Source organism: Rhinoraja longicauda, chromosome 37 (genome assembly GCF_053455715.1).
Source record: "Rhinoraja longicauda isolate Sanriku21f chromosome 37, sRhiLon1.1, whole genome shotgun sequence".
NCBI classification, from domain to species: Eukaryota; Metazoa; Chordata; class Chondrichthyes; order Rajiformes; family Arhynchobatidae; genus Rhinoraja; species Rhinoraja longicauda.
Genome location: NC_135989.1, coordinates 5,532,410 through 5,551,067, shown reverse-complemented (window position 1 = coordinate 5,551,067; position 18,658 = coordinate 5,532,410). Strand labels below are relative to the sequence as shown.

General features: G+C 52.7%; 1 protein-coding gene across 1 annotated transcript in view; it reads right to left on the bottom strand.

Annotated features, from left to right (window-relative positions):
• The window catches only part of lpar2a (lysophosphatidic acid receptor 2a), a 101,860-nt gene that overhangs the window by 27,362 nt on the left and 55,840 nt on the right, over nucleotides 1–18,658 (bottom strand). Inside the window, exon 3 of the mRNA XM_078429380.1 lies at nucleotides 7–140. Within this exon, the coding sequence (XP_078285506.1) occupies nucleotides 7–140 (134 nt within the window). The remainder of the gene's footprint in view (nucleotides 1–6; nucleotides 141–18,658) is intronic.

Genomic DNA, 18,658 nt, shown 5'->3' with positions numbered 1-18,658 from the left:
ATGAGAGGGGTTGGACAGCGAGTTCAGCTCGGCCAACAGCAGGAAGTACTTCTCCACCGCCAGCACCTGGCAGCTCGAGCAGCCCACCCCGTCTAGCAGCAAGACCACCAGCCCCGGCGTCCAGCACACCACAAACGTACCTGGGGACAGAGAGACAGGCGAGGCACAGGTGAGACACAGGTGAGACACCCCCACGCACCCACCCCTCACACACCCCCACCCCCCCCCCCACTCCCCACCAGCACCAGCGTCCAGCACACCACAAACGCACCTGGGGACAGAGAGACAGGTGAAGCACAGGTGAGCCATCCCCCCACACCCCACACACTCCCACCCCACCACAGCCCCACCCCCACCCCCCCCCCCGGCGTCCAGCACACCACAAACGCACCTGGGGACAGAGAGACAGGTGAGGCACAGGTGATCCACCCCCCAACACACACACCCACCCCCCCACTCCCCCATCACATCCCCACCCCCAAATAGCCCCGGCGTCCAGCACACCACAAACGCACCTGCCGGCAGAGAGACAGGTGAGGCACAGGTGAGACACAGGTGAGCCACCCCCAACACACACACCCCCACTCCCCACCCCCCAACCCCTAACCACACACCCACCCCCCACCTGCGTCCAGCACACCACAAACACACCTGCCGGCAGAGAGACAGGTGAGACACAGGGGAGCCACCCCCAACACACCCCCAACCCCCCACTCCCCAACTCCCCCAAACGCCCAGTGCACCACAAACGCACCTGGGCACAGAGTAACAGGTGAGCCACCCTCCCACTCCCCACCACACCCCCACCCCCCACCAGCCCCAACGCCCAGTGCACCACAAACGCACCTGCGGACAGAGCACAGGTGAGACAGGTGAGGCACCCTCCCCCACCCCCACTCCCCCAAACGCCCAGTGCACCACAAGCACACCTGGAGACAGAGCAACAGGTGAGGCACAGAGCTCCCCAACCCCCCACTCCCCCCTACCCCACCACACCCCCCACCAGCCCCAACGCCCAGTGCACCACAAGCACACCTGGGGACAGAGCAACAGGTGAGACACAGGTGAGCCACAGGTGAGCCACCCCCCCACTCCCCCCTACCCCACCACACCCCCACCCCCCACCGGCCCCAATGCCCAGTACACCACAAGCACACCTGGGGACAGAGCAACAGGTGAGACCCAGAGCTCCCCACCCCCCCATGCCCATCACGGGTGCTGTCTGTTCGCAGTTTGTAAGTTCTCCCCGTGACCTGAGTGCTTTTCCTCTCACACTCCAGACACGTGCAGGTTTGCTGGTTAATTGGCTTAGTATTATCCCTGGCGTTTGTGGGGTGGCGTCAGTGTGCGGGGATCGCTGGTCGGCGCGGACTCGGTGGGCCATAGGGCCTGTTTCCGCGCTGTATCTCTGAACTAAAGTAAACAAAACTCCTCATCGTAGATTGCCGACAGTCTGCAATTGCCAGTCCCAGACACAATACTGGCTATCTACAATCTCTGGGCAGCAAACGGTAGCCTTGGGATGAGAGAGACACTGAGAGCCCTAAACTGCCCCAGTCACCATGACCTTCAACAACAGACAACAAGCTGCAGAACTCTGGAGCAGCTGATAAACTTTTAAACCTTTCCCATCCTTCTACTTGTCCAAAAAACTTTTAAATGTGCTTCAGGTGTGAATTTAGTGGTGAGGCCGCGTTTAGAGCATTGTGTTCTGTTCTGGGCATTGTGTTATGGGAGAGATGCTTAGTTTTGTTTAGGAAAAAAAACTGCAGATGCTGGTTAAAATCGAAGGTAGACACAAAAAGCTGGAGTAACTCAGCGGGTCAGGCAGCATCTCTGGAGAGAAGGAATCCCTTTCCTACTCTCCCGAGATGCTGCCTGACCCGCTGAGTTACTCAGCTTTTTGTGTCTACCTTTAGCTCAGTTCAGTTCAGTTAGGTTAGACATACAGCACAGAAACAGGCCCTTCGGCCCACCGAGTCCGCGCCGACCAGCGATCCCCGTACACTAACACTATCCTACACACACTAGGGACAGTTTAACATTCATACCGAGCCAATTAACCTACAAACCTGTGCATCTTTGGAGTGTGGGAGGAATCCGAAGATCTCGGAGAAAACCCACGCAGGTCACGGGGGGAACGTACAAACTCCGTACAGACAGCACCCGTGGTCGGTTGTCAAGCTGGAAGGGTACAGAGAAGATTTACGAGGATATTGCCAGGACTAGAGGGTGTGAGCTACAGGAGAGGTTGAGCAGGCTGGGACTCTATTCCATGGAGTGCAGGAGGATGAGGGGAGATCTTATAGAGGTGGATAAAATCATGAGAGGAATAGATCGGATAGATGCACAGAGTCTCTTGCCCAGAGTTGAGGACATAGGTTTAAGGTGAAGGGGGAAAGATTTTAAAGGAATCCGAGGGGTAACTTTTTCACACAGAGGGTGGTGGGTGTATGGAACGAGCTGTCGGAGGAGGTAGTTGAGGCTGGGACTATCCCATCGTTTAAGAAGCTATTGGACAGGTACATGGATAGGACAGGTTTGGAGGGATATGGACCAAGCGCAGGCAGGTGGGACTGGTGTAGATGGGACATGTTGGCCGTTATAGACAATAGACAATAGACTATAGGTGCAGGAGGAGGTCATTCAGCCCTTCGAGCCAGCACCGCCATTCAATGCCTGCCTTCTCCCCATACCCCCTGACTCCGCTATCCTTAAGAGCTCTATCTAGCTCTCTCTTGAATGCATTCAGAGAATTGGCCTCCACTGCCTTCTGAGGCAGAGAATTCCACAGATTCACAACTCTCTGACTGGGGAGAAGACAGGAACGGGGTACAGATTGAGAATGATCAGCCATGATCACATTGAATGGCGGTGCTGGCTCGAAGGGCCGAATGGCCTCCTCCTGCACCTATTTTCTATTGTCTATTGTCTATTGAAAAAGTTTTTCCTCGTCTCAGTTCTAAATGGCCTACCCCTTATTCTTAAACTGTGGCCCCTGGTTCTGGACTCCCCCAACATTGGGAACATGTTTCCTGCCTCTAACGTGTCCAACCCCTTAATAATCTTATACGTTTCGATAAGATCCCCTCTCATCCCTGTAGGCAGGTTGGGCTGAAGGCCTTGTTTCCGCGCGTTGATGAGGGAGCTGAGCGGATCAGTGAGTGTTGGTTGCAAACCTGCTTTACAAGAAACAAAAGGTGATCGTTGGAAACAGCTTGGCTTTGTGTGGACACCAGAGTGGGATAAACCGCGACCAGAAACATAGACACAAAATGCTGGGGTAACTCAGCGGGACAGGCAGCATCTCTGGAGGGAAGGAACGGGTGACGTTTCGGGTCGACACCCTTCTTCAGACTGAGGGTCAGGGGAGAGGGAAACCAGAGATGTGGAAGGTACATAGAACAAATGAATGAAAGATATGCAAAAATGCAAAAGATGATCAAGAAAAGGTGGAGCCCACAATGGTTCATTGTTGGCTGTGGGGCAGGAGATAAGAGCTATACAGACCGTGAAACTCAACAGGACAACAGTGAAACTAGTACAATGACTAGCGTGGGGGAAGGATGGAGAGAGAGTTACTTAAAATTAGAAAAATCAATACTCATACGGCTGGTTGTAAGCTGCCCAAGCAAAATATGAGGTGCTGTTCCTTCACTGGGCCTCACTCTGACAGTGGAGAAAGCCCAGGGCAGAAGGGTCAGCATGGGAATGGGACGGGGAGTTAAAGTGTTTGGCAACCGGGAGATCAGGTAGGCAAACGCAGACTGGGCGAAGGTGTTCAGCCAAACGATCGCTCAATCCATCGAGATCCGGCCTTGGGCTCGAGACTAGGGTTGCCAACTGTCCCGTATTAGCCGGGACATCCCGTACTTTGGGCTAAATTGGTTTGTCCCGTACGGGACCGTCCTTGCCCTATATTAGGTCCGGGGGGCACTGTAGGCCCGGACGCTGTAGGCCCGGACGGACGCTGTATGCCCGGACGGACGCTGTAGGCCCGGACACTGTAGGTCCGCACAGTGTAGGCCCGGACAGTGTAGGTCCCGACAGTGTAGGTCCAGACAGTGTAGGCCCGGACAGTGTAGGCCCGGAGGCCCGGGCGCCGCCTAATGGAGGTTGCTTAGCAACCCGCCTCCCGGCCCGGCAGGCTGTCGTTGGTGGAGCGGGAGCACGTGGCCGCTGGCTGGGTGACGTCACGTGGTGCGCGGGGTGGTGACGTCACCTTGTCCCATGTTTGGGAGTGAGATAGTTGGCAACCCTACTTGGGCCTCTCCCAGAGCCTGAGTCTGGGGCCCGTTCCAGGGCCCCCAAATAGACAATAGACAATAGGTGCAGGAGGAGGCCATTCGGCCCTTCGAGCCAGCACCGCCATTCAATGTGATCATGGTTGATCATTCTCAATCAGTACCCCGTTCCTGCCCTCTCCCCATACCCCCTGACTCCGCTATCCTTAAGAGCTCGATCTAGCTCTCTCTTGAATGTATTCAGAGAATTGGCCTCCACTGCCTTCTGAGGCAGAGAATTCCAGTCTTCCAGTCTTCTGAGAATTCCAGAATTCCGTCCCCAGTCCTTGGACTTTCCCGGAGCCCGTATCCGGGCTACAAAACAAGGACCCTCACTCAGCCACAGCCGCCAGGAGTGAACGAGCAGGAAACGTCTTTAATTAAGACGTCAGACAGGTCTAACTTGCTTTGAGGAATGACGAACGCAATTGAAGCGAGCCGAGCAGAGGGCAGCCACTGCTGCCAAGGTTACAGGGTGGCATGGGGCAGAATAGCCAGGGGAGGGAGGGAGGGAGGGAGGGAGGGAGGGAGGGAGAGGGAGATCCCTGTGGGAGTGCCAGCCTACCCCCTCATCCTGAACACCAGCCGCAACGCCTGGAGAGGAACAGCACAGAAACAGGCCCTTCTGCCCATCTAGTAAATGCCACCCATCAACCACCCACACTAGTTTAGTTTAGAGATACAACATGGAAACAGGCCCTTCGGCCCACTCAACCCATCAACCATCCCTTCTATACTAGTTTATTCAGAGATACAGCCTGGAAACAGGCCCATCGGCCCATCGAGTCCAGGCTACTCATCAACCATGTCTGAAGAAGGGTCTCGGACCCGAAACGTCACCCATTCCTTCTCTCCAGAGTTGCTGCCTGACCCGCTGAGTTACTCCGGCATTTTGTGTCTTCCTTCGATTTAAACCAGCACCTGCAGTTATTTCCTACAGGAAGATGCAATAAGGCTGCAGGGTGACTTGGACAGGTTGTGTGAGTGGGCGGATACATGGCAGATGCAGTTTAATGTAGATAAGTGTGAGGTTGTTCACTTTGGAAGTAAGAATAGAAAGGCAGATTATTATCTGAATGGTGTCAAGTTAGGAGGAGGGGGAGTTCAACGAGATCTGGGTGTCCTAGTGCATCAGTCAATGAAAGGAAGCATGCAGGTACAGCAGGCAGTGAAGAAAGCCAATGGAATGTTGGCCTTCGTAACAAGAGGAGTTGAGTATAGGAGCAAAGAGGTCCTTCTACAGTTGTACCGGGCCCTGGTGAGACCGCACCTGGAGTACTGTGTGCAGTTTTGGTCTCCAAATTTGAGGAAGGATATTCTTGCTATGGAGGGCGTGCAGCGTAGGTTCACTAGGTTAATTCCCGGAATGGCGGGACTGTCGTATGTTGAAAGGCTGGAGCGATTGGGCTTGTATACACTGGAATTTAGAAGGATGAGGGGGGATCTTATTGAAACATATAAGATAATTAGGGGATTGGACACATTAGAGGCAGATAACATGTTCCCAATGTTAGGGGAGTCCAGAACAAGGGGCCACAGTTTGAGAATAAGGGGTAGGCCATTTAGAACGGAGATGAGGAAGAACTTTTTCAGTCAGAGGGTGGTGAAGGTGTGGAATTCTCTGCCTCAGAAGGCAGTGGAGGCCAGTTCGTTGGATGCTTTCAAGAGAGAGCTGGATAGAGCTCTTGAGGATAGCGGAGTGAGGGGGTATGGGGAGAAGGCAGGAACGGGGTACTGATTGAGTGATCAGCCATGATCGCATTGAATGGCGGTGCTGGCTCGAAGGGCTGAATGGCCTACTCCTGCACCTATTGTCTATTGTCTATTGTCTATTGACCACCCACACTAGTTTAGTTTAAAGACACAACATGGAAACAGGCCCTTCTGCCCATCCAGCACGTGCCGCCCATCAACAACCCCTTCACGTATTGTCATCTGATGTCTTTCACAATCATGTATTGACTTTCCGCTGACTGGTTTGCACGCAACAAAAGCTTTGCACTGCACTTCGGTACAAGTTGCAATAAACTAAACTGAAACTGAAACTTCTGCACTAGTTTAGTTTAGAGATGGAGCGTGGAAACAGATCCTACGGCCCACCGTTTCCACGCCGACCATCAATAACTCCATACACTACCATTATCCTACACACACTGGGGACAATTTACAATTTACAGAAGCCAATTAGCCTACAAACCCACACGTCTTTGGAGTGTGGGAAGAAACCGGAGCACCCGGAGAAAACCCACGCGGTCACGGGGAGAACGTACAAACTCCGTACAGACTGCGCCCGTAGTCAGGGTGGAACCCGGTCTGTGGCGCTGTGAGGCAGCAACTCTACCGCTGCGCCACCGTGCTACTAATCCAACATTAATCCCATTTTTTAATGTCCCCCCCATTCTTGTGGGACAAGTCTTTTTTTTACACAAAGGATTGTAAGCGTCTGGGACTAGGGGTGCCAACTATCTCACTCCCAAATATGGAACAAGGTGCCGTCACCGCCCCGCGCCCCACGTGACCTCACCCAGCCAGCGGCCGCGTGCTCCCGCTCCACCAATGGCGGCCGCCCGGGCCGGGAGGCGGGTTCCTAGGCAACCTCCGTTAGGCTGCGCCCGGGCATCTGGGCCTACACTGTCCGGAGCTAAAATGTCGCAAACCAAGAGTGTCAGGACCTAGTCTGTTTGGGAACCTACAGTGTCCGGGGGCCTACAGTGTCCGGGCGTACAGTGTCGGGGCCTACAGTGTCGGGGCCTACAGTGTCGGGGCCTACAGTGTCGGGGCCTACAGTGTCGGGGCCTACAGTGTCGGGGCCTACAGTGTCCGGGCCTACAGTGTCGGGGCCTACAGTGTCGGGGCCTACAGTGTCGGGGCCTACAGTGTCGGGGCCTACAGTGTCCGAGCCTACAGTGTCGGGGCCTACAGTGTCGGGACCAACAACATCCGGGCCTACAACGCCCCCCGGGCCTAATACGGGACAAGAGTGAGGATGAACAGGAGGGAACTGGGGCAGAGGAAACGGAGATGATGTCGTCATCGCACCTCTGCCTAGTTTGCCAACTATCTCACTCCCAAATATGGGACAAGGTGACGTCACCGCCACGTGCCCCACGTGACCTCACCCAGCCAGCGGCCACGTGCTCCCGCTCCACCAATGGCGGCCGCCTGCACCGGGAGGTGGGTTGCGTAGGGAAAAAAAAACTGCAGATGCTGATTTAAATCGAAGGTAGACACAAAAAGCTGGAGTAACTCAGCGGGTCAGGCAGCATCTCTGGAGAGAAGGAATGCCGAAACGTCACCAAATTCCTTCTCTCCAGAGATGCTGCCTGACCCGCTGAGTTACTCCAGCTTTTTGTGTCTACCCCGGAGGCGGGTTGCTATGCAACCTCCGTTAGGCAGCACCAGGGCCTCCGGGCCTACATTGTAGGCGCAGATTTTAACCAGCATCTGCAGTTTTTTTCCGACCACACTGTCCGGGCCTACAGTGTCCGGGCCTACAGCGCCCCCCCCCGGGCCTAATACGGGACAAGGGCAATCCCGTACGGGACAAACCAATTTAGCCCAAAATACGGGATGTCCCGGCTAATACGGGACCGTTGGCAACCCTAGCTGGAACATACTGCTGGGGGGGTGGTGATAGAGACAGGTACAACAGTGGGATTTAAGAGACTTTTGGATAAGCACATGGAAATGCAGAGAAGGAGAGATATGGTCAAGTGCAGGCCGTTGGTCTTGGCATCATGTTTGGCACGAACGTTGTGGGTCGAAGGGCCTGTTCAATTTTTTACGTTCTACATTCATTCTCATTTTTTAGGTTAATTGCCCCTGGTGTGCAGGGAGTGGGTGAGAGAGTGGGGTAACGTGGAACTAGTCTGAAGAAGGGTCCCGACCCAAAACCTCACCGGTTCTTTTTCTCCAGAGATGTTGCCTGACCTGCTGAGTTACATAGAAACATAGAAAATAGGTGCGGGAGTAGGCCATTCGGCCCTTCGAGCCAGCTCACCGCCATTCAATGTGAGCATGGCTGTTCATCCATAATCTGTAGACCCGTTCCTGCCTTCTCCCCATGTCCCTTGATTCCCTTCCACCAGCATTTTGTGTCTATCTTCTATCTCTTAAAAGTCCCCACCGCAAAGCAATCCTCAACAAGGAACACCCATTTTTAATTTAGTTCAGTTGACTTGACTTGATGAAAAGATGTTCTCAAATGCCACAGATAAACCTCCAGTAACAGGCCAGTGATCCAACCGGTTGAACAATTATTAATATGTTGTATTGTGTCTGCCAGAGGAGGTAGTGGAGGCTGGGACTATCCCAACATTTACATAGAAACATAGATAATTGGTGCAGGAGGAGGCCATTTGGCCCTTCGAGCCAGCACCGCCATGATCATGGCTGATCATCCACAATCAGTACCCCCGTTCCTGCCTTCTCCCCATATCCCTTGATTCCACTAGCCCCCAGAGCTCTATCTAACTCTCTTTTAAATCCATCCAGTGAATTGGCCTCCACTGCCTTCTGTGGCACAGAATTCCACAAATTCACAACTCTCTGGGTGAAAATGTTTTTTCTCATCTGAGTTTTAAATGGCCTCCCCTTTATTCTTAGACTGTGTGGCCCCTGGTTCTGGACTCCCCCAACATTGGGAACATTTTTCCTGCATCGAGCTTGTCCAATCCTTTTATAATTTTGTACGTTTCTATAAGATCCCCTCTCATCCTTCTAAACTCCAGTGAAACCAAGCCCAGTCTTTCCAATCTTTCCCCATATGACAGTCCCGCCATCCCGGGGATCAATCTCGTGCACCTACGCTGCACTGCCTCAGTAGCAAGGATGTCCTTCCACAAATTAGGATACCAAAACTGCACACAATTCTCCAGATGTGGTCTCACTAGGGCCCTGTACAACTGCAGAAGGACCTCTTTACTCCTATACGCAACTCCTCTTGTTATGAAGGCCATGATGGAGTCGGGGTGGGGGAATAGGATGACCTCAGACTTGCTCTCGTTTAGTTGAAGGAAGTTCTGTGCCATCCAACATTTTATGTCCTCAAGGCAGTGCATGAGGCAGAAGGACCTTTTTGCTCCTATACTCAAATCCTCTCGTTATGAAGGCCAACATGCCATTCGCTTTCTTCGCTGGCTGCTGTACCTGCATGTTTACTGTAAGTTTAATAAACAGTTAGACAGGTACATGGATAGGGCAGGTTTGGAGGGAAATGGACCAAGCGCAGGCAGGTGGGACTAGTGTATCTGGGACATGTTGGCCGGTGTGGGCAAGTTGGGCTGAAGTGCCTGTTTCCACACTGTATCACTCTATGACTCTGTGCGTGATCTGCCCAACCTCTGACTTGTTTTCTTAAAGAGATAGCATGGAAACAGGCCATTCAGCCCACCTAACGATCACCCCGTACACCAGCACTGTCGCACGCACACTAGAGGCAATTTACCAATGATGCCAAGCCAATTAACCTACAAACCTGCGCGTCTTTGGAGCGTGGGAGGAAACCGGAGCACCCGGAGAAAACCCACGCAGGTCTCGGGGAGAACGTGCAAACTCCGTACAGACAGCACCCATGGTCAGGATGGAACCCGGGTCTCTGGCGCTGTGTGGCAGCAACTCTACCGCTGCACCAACGTACCACTAATTTACACTCTGTCGGAATCAACCTTAAAAGCCAGAGCTTCCTAAAGAATTTTGGAGCCTGAATATTAATATCTAAATTAAGCCATTAATAAATCCACCCGCAAATTTAGCCAGGATTTAACCTGGGATTCAGAATATTGTCAGTCAAATTCGGATCAATGGATGCTATGATATAACTACAGAAATCTCACTGATTTCCAGATTCAGGGACAGTTTCTTCCCAGCTGTTATCAGGCAACTGAACCAACCATCCTCTCACCAACTAGAGAGCGGTCCTGAGCCAACATCTACCTCATTGGAGACACTCCAATTATCTTTAATCGGACTTTATCGGATTCTTATAAGTACCTGGGTGTCTACCTCAACAATAAACTGGGCTGGACTGAAAACACCGATGCGCTATACAGAAAGGGCCAGAGCAGACTTTATCTGCTGAGGAGACACGGGTCCTTTGGAGTGCAGGGGGAACTCCTAAGGACCTTCTACAACACGGTGGTTGCATCGGCCATCTTCTATGGAGTGGTCTGCTGGAGCAGCAGCATCTCAGCGGCGGAGGGGAAGAGACTGGACAAGCTGGTCAGGAAGGCCAGCTCTGCCCTGGGTTGCCCCCTCGACTCAGAGCAGGCGGTGGGAGAGAGGAGGATGATGGCAAAGCTAACATCGCTGCTGGACAACGACTCCCACCCCATGCAGGACACTGTCACTGCACTGAGTAGCTCCTTCAGTGACAGACTCCTTCACCCCAAGTGTGTGAAGGAGAGATATCGGAGGTCCTTCCTTCCCGCTGCTGCGAGACTGCACAACCAGCACTGCTCCCAGCAGACGAGTCAACAATAACAGCTAAGAACACACAGAAAACTGATGACAATTTATGTATCTTTTATTTATAATGAATGATCTCTTGCTATCCACTTTGCTGCTGTAACACTGTAAATTTCCCCGGTGTGGGACGAATAAAGGAATATATTATTTATCTTGCACTCAATGGTATTCCCTTTATCCTGTATCTGAACACTGTGGACAGCTTGATTGTAATCATGTACAGTCTTTCCGATGACTGGATCGCATGCAATCAAAAAAGCTTTTCACTGCACCTCGGTACAGGTGACAATAAACTAAACTGAACAGAACACACAACACAGGAACAGGCCTATAAGAAAATAACCACAAGGCCATCCATTCTCTGCATATCCATGCGCCTATCCAAAGTCTCTTAAACACCACTATCGTATCTGCCTCTCCCACCACCACTGGCAGCTCGTTCCAGGCCCCCACCACCCTCTGTGTAAAAACAAAAAGCCCCACACATCTCCTTTAAACATTGCCCCCTCTCACCTTAAAGCCTCTAGTTTTTAACATTTCAACCCTAGGAGATAAAGGTTCTGACTCTCTATCCCATCTATGCTTTAGTTAGTTTGAGTTTAGTTTGGAGATACAGCGCGGAAACAGGCCCTTTCGGCCCACCGGGTCCGCGCCGACCAGCGATCCCCGCACACTAACACTATCCTACACGCACTAGGGGCAATTTTTACATTTACCCAAGCCAATTAACCTACATACCTGCACGTTTTTGGAGTTGTGGGAGGAAACTGAAGATCTCGGAGAAAACCCACGCAGGTCACGGGGAGAACGTTCAAACTCCGTAGAGGCGGCACCCGTAGTCGGGATGGAACCCGGGTCTCCGGCGCTGCATTCGCTGTAAGGCGGCAACTCTACCGCTGCGCCATCGTGACCGCCCGGGAAAAGGTTCTGCCTGTCTACCCTGTCTCTGCCTCACATCATTTACATACTTCTATCAGGTCTCCCCATCATCTCTGGCATTCCAGAGAAGACAATCCAAGTCTGTCCAAACCCTCGCTGTGGATAATACCCTCTAATCCAGTCACCATCCTGGAGAAACCTGAGGGAGAACTTCAAAGTCGGCATACCATGAGGAGGAAGAAAGGCCCTGATCCGAAACACCATCTATCCATGTTCTCCAGAGAGACGGCCTGACCTGTTGAGTTACTCCAGCACTTTGAATGTTGTATCATTCTGGTAAACCTCCTCTGCACCGTTTCCAAAGGTCCACATCCATCCTGGCATGGGGTGACCAGAAATACACGCAATACTCCAAATGTGGTCAGAGGGGATGGGAGAAGAGGGGAGGAGGGGTGGGGAGGTGGGAAGGGAGGAGGGGTGGGGATGGGGGGATGGAAGGGGAGGGGAGGAGAGGAGGAGAGGATGGGAGGGGAGGAGGGGTGGGGAGGGAGAGGAGGAGGGGTGTGGAGGAGGGGTGGAGGATGGGAGGGGAGGGGGGATGGGAGGGGAGGGGGGGAGGGGTGGGGAGGGGGGATGGGAGGGGAGGAGGGTTGGGGAGGGGGGGTGGGAGGGGAGGTGGGAGGGGAGGAGGTGTGGGGAGGGGGGGTGGGAGGGGAGGGGATGGGGATGGGAGGGGAAGGGAGGAGATGGGAAGGAAGGGGAGTGGAGGGGAGGGGCGGAGGGGATGTGAGTGGGGGGAGGAGGGGAGGGGAGGGGAGGATGGGAGGGGAGGGGGCTACAAGAACTGAATATAAGTGGCATGCAGAGTCCCGACAGCCATCACTGTGCGACTACACTTAGTCAATGCTTCCTTTCCCCCCACCTCCCCCACTCTAGTCATCCAACTAGTTCCACTGTCCGCATCCTTGCATCCCTGTCATTAGCCACGCCTTCACCAGCCAACAACAAACCATTGTGGGCTCCATCCTTCCTCAGGTCACCTGTTGCCGGCCCTGATTTGTTCCTGTGTGGGAAGGGTCTACAGATGCTGGATCACGCCAATGATAGACACAAAGAGATGGAGCAGCTGGAGAACATTTTTGCAGGAAACATGTTCCCATTGTTGGGGGAGTCCAGAACCAGGGGCCACACAGTCTAAGAATAAAGGGGAGGCCATTTAAAACTGAGGTGAGAAAATACTTTTTCACCCAGAGAGTTGTGAATCTGTGGAATTCTCTGCCACAGAGGGCAGTGGAGGCCGATTCACTGGACAATAGACAATAGACAATAGACAATAGGTGCAGGAGTAGGCCATTCAGCCCTTCGAGCCAGCACCGCCATTCAATGCGATCATGGCTGATCACTCTCAATCAGTACCCCGTTCCTGCCTTCTCCCCATACCCCCTCACTCCGCTATCCTTAAGAGCTCTATCCAGCTCTCTCTTGAAAGCATCCAACGAACTGGCCTCCACTGCCTTCTGAGGCAGAGAATTCCACACCTTCACCACCCTCTGACTGAAAAAGTTCTTCCTCATCTCCGTTCTAAATGGCCTACCCCTTATTCTTAAACTGTGGCCCCTTGTTCTGGACTCCCCCAACATTGGGAACATGCTATCTGCCTCTAATGTGTCCAATCCCCTAATTATCTTATATGTTTCAATAAGATCCAATAAGATCCCCCCTCATCCTTCTAAATTCCAGTGTATACAAACCCAATCGCTCCAGCCTTTCAACATACGACAGTCCCGCCATTCCGGGAATTAACCTAGTGAACCTACGCTGCACGCCCTCCATAGCAAGAATATCCTTCCTCAAATTTGGAGACCAAAACTGCACACAGTACTCCAGGTGCGGTCTCACCAGGGCCCGGTACAACTGTAGAAGGACCTCTTTGCTCCTATACTCAACTCCTCTTGTTACGAAGGCCAACATTCCATTGGCTTTCTTCACTGCCTGCTGTACCTGCATGCTTCCTTTCATTGACTGATGCACTAGGACACCCAGATCTCGTTGAACTCCCCCTCCTCCTAACTTGACACCATTCAGATAATAATCTGCCTTTCTATTCTTGCTTCCAAAGTGGATGAATTTAAAAGGGAGTTAGATAGAGCTCTAGGGGATAGTGGAATCAAGGGATATGGGGAGAAGGTAGGCACGGGTTACTGATTGTGGATGATCAGCCGTGATCACAATGAATGGCGGTGCTGGCTCGAAGGGCCAAATGGCCTCCTCCCGCACCTATTTTCTATGCTGCTATGCAACTCAGCGGGACAGGCAGCATCTCTGGAGAGAAGGAATAGGTGACGTTTCGGGTTGAAAGAAGGGTCTCGACCGGAAACGTGAGAGGAATACCCATGATGCACGTGACCAGTCTGAAGGAGGGTCTCGACACGAAACGTCACCCATTCCTTCTCTCCAGAGATGCTGCCTGTCCCGCTGAGTTACTCCAGCTCTTTGTGCCTATCACTGGTTCTAACATCTTCCTAGAGGTGAACGTGACGAGCCTGCACTGTAATATTCACACGCGTCTTACCCAGGAATGCAGACGGTTAAACATCCCACACTTGTTTGGACACATTTAATTCCTCTTCACATCAGGAGATACAAGAAAATGCAGATGCTGGCTTGCACAACGCAGAGGTAAAAGCATCTCTGACTAAGCCTCAACTGTACTGTTGCTCAAAAACACTCAGAGAGAGGGAGAGAAAGAGCGGAGAGAGAGAGCGGAAAGAGAGAGAGCGGAAAGAGAGAGCGCGGAGACAGAGATGTATAGAACGAGCTGCCAGAGGATGCAGTTGAGGCTTAGTTTAATTTAGTTTAGAGATACAGCGCGGAAACAGGCCCTTCGGCCCACCGGGTCCGCGCCGACCAGCGATCCCCGCACACTAACACTATCCTACACAATCTAGGGACACTTTTACATTTACCAAACCAATTAACCTACATACTCGCACGTCTTTGGAGTGTGGGAGGAAACCGAAGGTCTCGGAGGAAACCCACGTAGGTCACGGGGAGAACGTACAAACTCCGTACAGACAGCACCCGTGGTCGGGATCGAACCCGGGTCTCCGGCGCTGCATTTGCTGTTAGGCAGCAACTCTACCGCTGCGCCACCGTGACACCCTGAGGCAGGTAGCATCACAACACTTAAGAAACATTTAGACAGCTACATGAGTTGGACAGGTTTAAAGGAATATGTGCCAAATGCAGGCAGTTGGGACATGTTGGTTGGGATGGGCCGAAGGGCATGTTTCCACACTTGGGGTGGCACGGTGGTGCAGCGGTAGAGTTGCTGCCTTACGGCGAATGTAGCGCCAGAAACTCAGGTTCGATCCCGACTGCGGGCGCCGTCTGTACGGAGTTTGTACGTTCTCCCTGTGACCTGCGTGGGTTTTCTCCGAGATCTTCGGTTTCCTCCCACACTCCAAAGACGTACAGGTTTGTAGGTTAATTGACTGGGTAAAATGTTTTAAAAAATTGTCGCTAGTGGGTGTAGGATAGTGTTAATGTGCGGGGATCGCTGGGCGGCGCGGACTCGGTGGGCCGAAGGGCCTGTTTCCGCGCTGTATCTAAAATCTAAAAAAATCTAAGATTCTATAACTCTATGGCCCTAATATTTGAAATGAGCCCATCTTGTGTTCCTAAGTTGTAGGAGCAGAATTAGGCCATTCGGCCCATCAAGTCTACTCTGCCATTCAATCATGGCTGATCCATCTCTGCTGCCTAACCCCATTCTCCTGCCTTCTCCCTATAACCCCTAACACCCGTACTAATCACGAATCTGTCAATCTCCACCTTAAATATACCCACTGACTTGGCTTCCACAGCCGTCTGTGGCAATGAATTCCACGGATTCACCGCCCTCTGAAACAGGTTATTTGACTAACGGCGGCACGTTGGCGCAGCGGTAGAGTTGCTGCCTCATAGCTCTTACAGCGCCAGAGACCCGGGTTCAACCCTGACTACGGGCGCTGTCTGTACGGAGTTTGTACGTTCTCCCCGTGACCTGCGTGGATTTTCTCCGAGATCTCCGGTTTCCTCCCACACTCCAAAGACGTGCAGGTTTGTAGGTTAATCGGCTTGATAAATGTAAAAATTTTCCCTAGCGGGTGTAGGACAGTGTTAGGGTGCGGGGATCATAAGATCATAAGGAATAGGAGGAAAATTAGGCCATTCGGCCCATCAAGTCAACTCCGCCATTCTATCATGGCTGATCTATCTCTCCCTCCTAACCCCATTCTCCTGCCTTCTCCCCATATCCTCTGACACCCGTACTAATCAAGAATATATCTATCTCTATCTATATCTAATCAAGAATCTATCTAGATAGACACAATATGCTGGAGTAACTCAGCGGGACAGGCAGCATCTGTGAAGAGAAGGAATGGGTGACATTTCCGGTCGAGACCCTGTTTTCCGAATCTATCTATCTTAGCCTTAAAAATATCCACTGAACCGTTGGTTGGCTCGGGCTCGGTGGGCTCGAAGGACCTGTTCTCGCGCTGTATCTCTAAACTAAACTAAATCAAACTGAAGAAATTCCTCCTCATCTCCTCTCTGTGAACTAACCCTGAACCTAAACCATTGACAGCAAAGTTTGCAAAGTTACAAAAAGTTTCACAGAGTGTTGGGGGTGGAATGAGCATCCGAGAGGAGAAGGAATGTTGAGCACGCCGTGATGGAGTAGGGTTCCACAGACAAGCAGACTGCAGCAAGTGACGGGGCAGTCCCAGGAGAGAGCCTCTGCTGCCCGAGGCCAGGCCCTGTGCAGGCCGCAGCCTGTTTCCTTTGGCAGAGGATGGAGATAGACGCGTGCTTTCTCGTCTTCGCGAATGAAAGAGCCCGTTGTTCACCCCTCAGCCGGAACGCGTGTCGCTCCTGGCCCTAAACACCGGCCGCCTGCCTCACGCACCCTTGGGACGGGGCGAGGGGGGAAATCCCGGGCTCTGTCCCATCCAGGAGCCCCCCCCCCCCCCCCCCACCCCTTCCCCACGGTGGCACAGCGGTAGAGTTGCTGCCTCACAGCGCCAGAGACCCGGGTTCAATTCTGACCACGGGTGCTTCTGTGCAGAGTCTGTACGTTCTCCCCGTGACCTGCGTGGGTTTTCTCCGGGTGCTCCGGTTTCCTCCCACACTCCAAAGACGTGCAGGTGTGCAGGTTAATTGGCTTCTGTATAATTGTAAATTGTCCCTAGTGTGTATGATCTCTAAAGTCTCAGACATAGGGTTGCCAACTGTCCCGTTATTAGCCGGGACATCCCGTATATTGGGCTAAATTGGTTTGTCCCGTACGGGACTGCCCTTGTCCCATATTAGGCCCGGGGGGGGCGCTGTAGGCCCGGACCTGTAGGCCCGGGAGGCGTTGTAGGCCCGGGCACTGTAGGCACGGTGGGTGCTCTAGGCCCAGACAGTGTAGGCCCAGGCACTGTAGCCTTGGGGGACACTTTTGGCCCGGACACTGTAGGCCCGGGGGGCGGTGTAGGCCCGGACACAGTAGGCACGGACACTGTAGTCCCGGGGGCCGCTGTAGGCCCGGACAATGTAGGCCCAGAGGCTCGAGTGCCACCTAGCGGAGGTTGCTTAGCAACCTGCCTCCCGGCCCAGGCGGCCGCCATTGGTGGAGCGGGAGCACGTGGCCGCTGGCTGGGTGAGGTCACGTGGTGGCGTCACCTTGTCCCGTATTTGGGAGTGAGAAAGTTGGCAACCCTTCTCAGACATTACAGTCCACCAGGGAAAGGCAGAGTTCCCCTCGTCCCGAGCTGTTGCTCCATTCCTCTTTATTTCCAAAAATAAACTTTTGTCCAGAATAAAAAATATATTTACAAAACAAGAACTGTGCAAAAAAACGGGTCGCAAAGTGCTGGAGTAACTCAGTGGGTCAGGCAGCATCTCTGGAGAACATGCATAGGTGACGTTTCACAGAGTGCTAGAGTAACTCAGTGGGTCAGGCAGCATCTCTGGAGAACATGCATAGGTGACGTTTCGGGTCCATGTTGACCAGAGATGCTGCCTGACCTGTTGCGTTATTCCAGTACTTTGTATCTTTAGACTTTCGAGATACAGCATGGAAACAGGCCCTTCGGCCCACCGAGTCCACACCGACTGGTACACTAGCACTATCCTACACACTAGGGACAATTTACAATTTTACCAAAGCCAATTAACCCACAAACCCGCACGTCTTTGGAGCGTCGAAGGGAACCGGGGCACCCGGAGGAAACCCACGTGATCACTGGGAGAACGAACAAACTACACACAAACAGGTCCTGAGGTCAGGATCGAACCTGGGTCTCTGGAGCTGTGAGGCAGCAACTCTATCGCTGGCTCACACTGCCAGAGAGACAATAGACAATAGACTATAGGTGCAGGACGAGGCCATTCTGCCCTTCGAGCCAGCACCGCCATTCAATGTGATCATGGCTGATCATTCTCCATCAGTACCCCGTTCCTGCACTCTCCCCATACCCCCTGACTCCGCTATCATTAAGAACTCTATCTAACTCTCTCATGAAAGCATCCACTGCCTTCTGTGGCAGAGAATTCCACAGATTTACAACTCTCTGACTGAAAAAGATTTTCCTCATCTCCGTTCTAAATGGCCTACCCCTGATTCTTAAACTGTGGCCCATGGTTCTGGACTCCCCCGACATTGGGAACATGTTTCCTGCCTCTAGCGTGCCCAATCCCTTAATAATCTCATATGTTTCAATAAGATCCCCTCTCATCCTTCTAAATTCCAGTGTATACAAGTCCAGTCGCTCCAATCTTTCAACATTCGACAGTCCTGCCATTCCGGGAATTAACCTAGTAAACCTACGCTGCACGCCCTCAATAGCAAGAATGTCCGTCCTCAAATTTGGAGACCAAAACTGCACACAGTACTCCAGGTGCGGTCTCACTAGGGCCCTGTACAACTGCAGAAGGACCTCTTTGCTCTTATACTCAACTCATCTTGTTATGAAGGCCAACATCCCATTGGCTTTCTTCACTGC